Genomic DNA, 7,932 nt, shown 5'->3' on the forward strand with positions numbered 1-7,932 from the left:
AACAGGTCAGGTGCTGAAAAGGATGTGTTGAGTCTGAGTCTGTGGCTAATAATACAGCAGACTTTTTCTCTGCTGGAGCGAAACTTAATCCTCTGGAGCTGGCAAAAGGGGGACACACACACACAGGCACACACACACACACATACACACACGCACACACACATGCACACACGTCTTGTTGTTGAAGCATGCTCAAGTTCTCTCTTTATTTTTCCTCTACAGCTTATATCCCCTAACAAAGTCTTTCAAGTTATATAAAAATTATGATGTGGTTACATTCTATTTTTTGTCTAGTAAACGATTTCAGTGAGTACAAGTAAAAAAAAAAAAAAAATAGCATGTTCCCCAATACCCTTATATGACTAAACATTTTATGTGTTGCAAGTGAAAAACAAATTACTCCCAAAGACCCACATACATTCCTGTCTAAACAATTGCTGTAGATTAACAAAGTGTGAGCAAGCAAAGTATTCTTCCATCAGCTCTTTTGCTGCCAGGCTGCATTTTGCAGTTATTAAAAAAAAATCAATCATTTTATTATTTATCTCAAAAAGTTATCATAAATATCTTAAAAGAATCACAAATCTAAACTTGTATATATGAAAAACAATCAGCCATTTCTACCTTAAATCCTCAGGGTGCACACCTGCTCATTAACAATTTTTTTATTAAATCATAGAATCAGGAAGACAAGGACATAAATAGGTACAAGAAATTAATCATATCCCTTGATCAGCAACTCATCTTTTGCAAGAAAGGCTTGTCAACTATCAGTAGCCAGGCTTCTGTTGTTCTTGTTCCTTGATCTCAACAAGCCCCCATTCGACTACCAAAATTGTGCCTTTCTAAATGTTAAATTGTTCCCCCAAGATCTTCCACATCAAAGCTACTAACAAAAACACCTTAACCTAACTTTACTAACAATCTACATCTCCAAATTCTTTCTAGTGGTGGTGGTTGCATCATTAACCTACTCCAACAGCAATACTTACAAAAGATCCACCACTATCATTGTAAGCACCAGTGACACTGCCCAGTGAGGGGCTGGAAACCCCTTTAGACTTTTCATACAAGCTATAGATTATGAGAGACCATGAGGGCAACAAGCAGAGCAATGCTCCACTAACCACATGTAGTCCTCAGGGCTCTGCCTCTTCAAGACACTATCCATCGTGGTTATGCTAACTGGTGAGCTGTCCTCCATGAGTTCTACAGCTGTTTGCTGTTCCTCTCACATGGCCCCCAACACATGACCAAAAACAACTTTGGGAGGAGAAGGTTTATTTCATCTTGTAGCTGATAGTCCACCCTGAAGGGGTTTGAAGAGAGGAACATAGAGGCAGAAATTAAATGAGAGGCCATGTAGGAATGTTGTTTCCTGCCTTGCTCTCTGCTGCTCACTTGGCTTGCTTTTTATACACAACCCAGGACAACATTCCCACGGGTTGGTACCAGCCACAGTGGGTTGAGCCCCCCAAAATCAATCACTAATCAAGAAATTGCTCCCACAAACTTAGCTATAGGGTAATCTGGTGAAGGTGTTATCGGAATTGTGATTACCTCTTCCCAGATGACTACAGCTTGTATAAAGGTGACAAAAAAAAAAAAAAACCAAACACCTAACCATCACACCTACCATATCTACATAGTGAGATGCCTGCTGATGACACAGTAAGCTTTGGTTGCTAGTTATGTAGGCCGCTGGGGAGAAAGGTCATCTGCAGCATTACCCAACGTGAACCTTGAATGTTACAATATCAACTGCCAGGAAAAATGTGCCCATGGTACAACAGTGGCATGAAGACTGGGGGCAACCAACACCTTTCTGACAAGATATGACACTTGCTTCACAGCAGAGAATTCCTGTTATTTTAAAGCCTGTTATTTTAAACTGGTTAGAGCCCTAAAGAGTGGGTAACCTACTACTTTTGTTAACTAAGTGGACTTGTCAAACTGTCTTCTAAATATTTATGCTTATATCCATCGATGTAACCTTGACCAAAGCACCTTCTACAATAGACAAAAATTAATTCAGATACCGTTAGATGGTCAAAGTGCTGAGAGTTCTCACCCCTAAACATGATATCTATGTCAACTGCTGCCCAAGACCCAAATAGCATCTAAAATGAGGAAGCAAAAAGAATGTAAGAGTTAGGAGATAGAGAGACACGCTATGAAATGCTGTCTTCTGGGCATGACCTGGCCATTGAACTTGTGAGATCACTGAACTTATGGTCACCTGCACAATCTTAAGTCAACATCAGTCACTCTTCCAGCAGGCAGCACTAATTGGGCTGAGAAGGTAACCAAAAAAAAGGAAAAGACATAAAGATAGGAGGAAAATGTGTTAGTCAGGGGGGAGAGCCAATAGACGAATGGAATGGATTTGATTAAGATACATCTATACATGTGTGCAATTGGCAAAAATAAAAGATTTTTTAAGATTACGTAATAAGTGCCTGGCCTCTTTGATCACCTCCCCTTGAGGGGTGCAGCCTTGCCAGGCCACAGAGGAAGTAGGTGCAGCCTCCTTGATGAGACTTGATAGGCTAGAGTCAGAAAGAAGGGGAGGAGGACCTCTCCTATCAGGGGACTAGGAAAAGGGCATAGGGGGAGAAGAGGGAGGAAGGGTGGGACTAGGAGAAGATGAGGGAGGGGGCTACAGTGGGGATATAAAGTGAATAAATTGTAATAAATTAATTTTTTGGCTGGACCTGGGTAATTTATTGATACTCAAGGGGCTTCGGTGACTGTGTGGGAGACTGGAGCCTGGACCTTTGCCCAGCCCTGCCCTCACACCTGAGTGGCCACTCCTTAGCATTACTTCCCTTTGTGTGGGGTGGGGGACCTAGCCCCCAGGGGAGAAAGGAGCAAGTAGGCACAGTAGCTTTTCCAGTGTGTGAACCTGTAAAAATAAACAACTGCACTCTACCAAGGGCCTGCCATCTGGGGCACTGAAGTGCTGAAAGGGGCGAGGACCTGCTCAGGGTCGTGAAGTAGGGCCAGGTTGGAGCCCCCTTTGCTTTCCCCAAAGGTCCTGGCTGCTCTTCCCTGGGTCGTTTCCTAGATAGTCTGCCTATTCCTTCTCCTGCCCCCAACCTCAGACAGTGTTTGAGTTAATGAGAGTCACGTGGCTTCTTGCTTTGCAGCCCTCCTCACCTCTGACCCAAAGGAAATTTCCGTCTCCGAAAACTATAGCCAGGGGAGCGTGGGAGCTGAGGCTAGAATAGAGTGGCCTGTGCGGGCTATTCCTGCTTTATCTATTTCTTAATACTAGAGGTTCCTGAGGGCGCCCAGTACTGGCCGGAAAGAAACACCCCTAGAGACCTTAGAGCAGACTGGTAGGGAACTAGTGAGAACCTGATCTCTTGCTGACCATTGACCACTGAGCACCTAGCCAGTGGTGAGCAGCCTTTGGATAGAGAGATAAATAAGGCCTTTATATACAGAGAAGCGCAAAGGGGCAGTGGGGTGGACAGGTGGTGGCAGCAGTGGGCTTGGCAGGGCAGGGCAGAACTGAGGACCTGTCAGTGGGAAAAGATGCCCCAGAAGCAGGCTTTGTCCTCCTCATCCTTCTGCTGGATCCTTGTCTCCAGGGCCCACAGCTTACCACAGGTGCCAGGGCAGGGTCTAGCTCCAACACCTTGGCACAGTCAGCCTGGGCTTCCTGGGCCTTTCACACAGCAGCGTGGGCCTTACTCCCCTTGAAGCAAGCTTTGACATTTTCATCCTACTCGTTGAGGGTGGAGGAGCAGTGATCCAGCACTTCATGGTACTCCTGAGCCACCAGCTTGCAGTGGCAATAGTCGAGCAGCAGTGGTGTGATCTGCAGGTCCGCCTGGATCCAGTCGGACGATGACCAGACCCCGGCTGCTCCTTCATCTGCAGGTTCTTGAGGCCGGTGATGGCAGCCTCTTTCACCTGCCCCTCATGGTAAAACCGGTTGCCCTCTTGTTGGATGAGTGGTACTGCCTTTGCTTTCTCCTCATCTGTCATTGCCCACGGGTCCTGCTGATAGGTGCCAGAACTCTCCACCATCAGCATCTCGATGTGGAAGATGAGAGGCTGAGGGTTCTGCGACCAGACGTCCAGGTCTGCGTGGCCCAGGGAGCTGTGCTCACGCATCTGAGCAATTCCACAGCAATGCCGCTGGCCCTCCAAGGGGTCCTTGCCCTCGGCGATGTTGCTAGGCTCTTGGCCACCAGCGGATACAGAACTACAGGCTTGACATCACAGAGGAACTGGGCCACTCCACTCCCATCCCCTCTCTACCCCCCCTCCCGCATGGTGCACACAATCAACTCCCACACAGGCAACTTGAACTTCTTGCTAATGATGAGCAACATGGGCTTGCCATGTGTTCGGCTGTCATCTACTACAGAGCCTTCATCACCACTGTTGGGCTTCCGAAAGTGGAATGTGGCCTTAATGCCATTCCGAAAGTCAGACAACATTCCTCCGTCCTCCGGTATCACATGCTTTTGAATCCCGTCCTCTCGAAGTCTTGCAATGAGATCCGCCATCCTCCTTCCCTGCTGCTCCCTCATTAACTAATTAATTTATTAACTAATTAATTTAAAAAAAACTGTCATTGATATAAAAAAAAGTGCCTGGCAAGATGGCAAATGCCTTTAATTCCAGCACTTGGAAGGCAGGTACAGGTGCATCTCTGTGAATTTGAGGCCAGTATGGTCTACATAGCAAGTTCTAGGCCAGAGATAGCTACATAGTGAAACCCTGTCTCAAAAACTCAAATAAACAGACAGGTGAAGAGATAAATAAATAAACCAACAAATTAAAAGGAAAATTCATATAGTAAGAAATACCAAGATTGCCCCAAATTTAACTATCCTGGGCTTTATACAGCTGCCCTTGTCATGAAATACACAGTATCTTATCATTTATTGTGCTTTAGCCATTTGGCTTTCAAAACAGAATAAAAGGAACACTTAAGAAAAACATCATTAAAGAATAAAAGGCGACTAAGATTTAAGAGCACTGGCTGCTCTTCCAGAGGACCCAAGTTTGATTCCCAGAGCCCACATGGCATCTCACAACTATCTACAACTCCAGTTCCAGGGGACCCTGGGCCATTTCTGGCCTCAGCCTGCACTAGGAACACAAGTGACAGACATACGCAAGCAAAATACTCAAACACGTGAAATAATAAGATTTAAACTTTAAAAACAAAGAAACCATCCTCTGTTAAAGTTATTTTATAAAACTGTGTTTGTTTCTCAGTTTTTCTCTTAACCTGGCTGTCACACAAATAATTGAGACTCTTGTATTTGTTTAATAATAAGTTTCACAACACAATTACTGAGCAGTTATTAACTCTATTCTTAATCCTCTAAACTCATCTGGTTTCCTCACAGCATACATCCCAGAGGTACTTGCACTTTGAAGCTTTTCCTACTCCACCTCCTTTTCCTGGTCTCTCCTGAACCTCTGCTAGTGGCCCAAACCCCTACTTCCTCTTCTAACACCTCCTCCCCTCACTGACAGGAAGTCCAGCCCTATTCTCTCCCCTGATGAGACATTGTTCATCAAGCCTCTTTATTGACATATCAGGGAACAACTGGGGAGCAGTGTTTATACAACATTGAGACAAAAAACTCTCAGAGCAAAGATTACAACCAGATATGGGGTTACAGAAATCAGCATTTGAATTATACAATAACCTTATACCTACAATTCTCAGTAAATGTTTCTTCAAAATGTTCTCAGGTCAAAGTGAAGCTAACTCTTCAGGTGTCTCAGAATGTTCATATACTAAGAGTTGAAGGGGGAAAATCTTCTGTTTCCGACATTTTTAAAGTTGCTCCCCTCCCCACTTCTGGTCCCAGGTTTGTGTGCAGGCAGCAGGTGCCTGGGGGGCACTGTGCACTGGCTGCACAGAAGTATGTGGCTGAGTCCCCAGGACGGGCAGCTGTGATGTTCAGGGAGAGGTGTTTCTCCTTCTTATTCAGGAGGACAATGAGTCCTTGTTCCTCTTTTCTGTCCATGCCTGAAATAACATTTGTAAAGAACTGGAGGCCTGCCCCAGGCTCTTGCTTGTACCAGGAGAAGTAATAACTGTTGTCGTCTGTGTAGGTGCAGGTGATAACAGCACTGGCTCCCTCCTGGACACTCAGGTGGGAAGGGCTCTGGTCCACCCGCTCTCCTCTGCTCGCACCTATGCAAAGGAAACAGCAGGAAGGCCATGAGGTCGCCATTCTCCAGAATTTGCTTTCCTTCCCATCGTGATTTCAGGCAATCTAGAGATTGTCTGTCTGTTCCTCAGACTAATAATGAGCACTGCCAAACACCTTGTTTCCCTAAAACTCTCACTCACAGTTCAGCTGCAGCCACAAGCACAGGAACAAAGGTCCAGCCAGTGTCTTCATTGCTCTCCCTTGTGACTGTGGTTTTCAGCCAGATGAGATGCTTCTGCGATCAGCTCACCTCCTCTGTCCTCCTCAGCACTGCAAGTTCTTCCACTGTCTGCACAGAAGGCTGCTGACTGCAACCAAAAAGTTTCTTTGTAAGTTTGCAGCAGTGGAGACGCTCTGCCACCTTGTGGACAGCGCCTACCTGCTCCACCAGCCGCTCTTCAGTCCTCTTTAATCCAGGTCATCCTGACACACTAAACAGCAAGTCAGTGAAGTAAGTCCCAAGTGTATCCAATATCAAAATTGATATCGTGTAGCAGAAAGCAAATAAAGTAAAAAGAGGGAGTACAGAATTGCATTGCATTCTTGTGTGCATATTGTATAGAGTCAGCCGGATTCTAATTGGTCCTTTGAATAATTGCCTACCCTTGCACAGCATGGGCCAGTGGACAGAGACTCTTTGGCTTTAGTACTCTCTATACTAGTAGTCCTGAATTGATAGAAGCCTTTTACATGTGAGTTGATGCGCCTGTTTTAGCAAGCTTAATTCCTATTAGATCAATGTGGGCAGAGGAGTTCTTGTCAATTATGCTGACACCACTAAATTTTTGTATCAAACAATTGTCCCTTTTTGGGAATTCTCATGTAAATATACTCAAAGTTACTCTCCATATTTTTAAGGCATGTATTATAACCTGCAAGATTTTATGCTGGACTCTGCATGACTGTATGTACTTACTCTTGGAATTAAAAAAGACTTATTCTTTCCGAAACAAACAAAACTGCCAAGTTTTTTGGTTTTTGTTTTGTTTTGTTTTGTTTTGTTTTGTTTTTTAAGTAAGCTGGGGGTTTTCCATGCTTACTGAACAGGATTAACCTGTTTAAAATCAGGGAACTGGTATCATTTAGTCTGCTAAGCAAATGAAAGTGAAATTCTTCCTTGTTCTTCTACATTTAGTTGGTAACAATAATAGCCCCCTGGGGAGATGATCTTTACTCAGTGCTCACTGAGGAAAACTACACCTGTGGAAAGACTTTAAGCACAAATATTGGACGAAGGGACAGAGACTCACAAAATATGTCTTATATATGATATTTCAGGCTTTGCTCCTTCAGTTTCTGGTATGTTCCCAATGGCAGGAAATAGGCAATGTTGTGGATTGTCCTTTAATAAAAGTGGCTTATATACTGCACTGGTTGGATTTTTGTTTTTTGTTTTGTTGTTGTTGTTTGTTTTTGTAAACTTGACACAAGCCACAGTCATTTGAGAAGAGGTGGCTTCAATTGAGAAAACAATTCTGTCAGACTGGCATGCCAGCAAATCTTGGGGGCATTTTCTTGGTGTGGGAGAGCCCAGATCATGATGGGTGATGCCACCCATTGGCAGGTGTCTGTGGGCTGTATAAGAGATTAAGTTGAACAAACTAGGAGAAAGCCAGTAAGCACAAATCCTCCTTATTTCTGAACCAGTTCCTGCCTCCACATTCCAATCCTGAATTCCTACCATGACTTCCCTCAAAGACGGAGTATGTATGACCTTGAAGTTATGAGCTGAAATAAA

At 44.4% G+C, this 7,932-nt stretch overlaps 1 pseudogene and 1 gene segment (V, D, J or C); both read right to left on the reverse strand.

Annotated features, from left to right (window-relative positions):
- Nucleotides 1-3,527: 3,527 nt before the first annotated feature.
- LOC110543159 (AH receptor-interacting protein-like) lies at nt 3,528-4,523 on the reverse strand (annotated as a pseudogene).
- A 1,239-nt stretch (nt 4,524-5,762) lies between these two features.
- LOC110543162 (T cell receptor alpha variable 5-like) lies at nt 5,763-6,386 on the reverse strand. The segment is given in 2 exon segments: nt 5,763-6,175; nt 6,335-6,386. Coding segments are annotated over 2 exon segments (462 nt in total).
- Between the last annotated feature and the right edge of the window lie 1,546 nt (nt 6,387-7,932).

This window comes from Meriones unguiculatus, chromosome 9, assembly GCF_030254825.1.
Source record: "Meriones unguiculatus strain TT.TT164.6M chromosome 9, Bangor_MerUng_6.1, whole genome shotgun sequence".
Classification (NCBI taxonomy): domain Eukaryota; kingdom Metazoa; phylum Chordata; class Mammalia; order Rodentia; family Muridae; genus Meriones; species Meriones unguiculatus.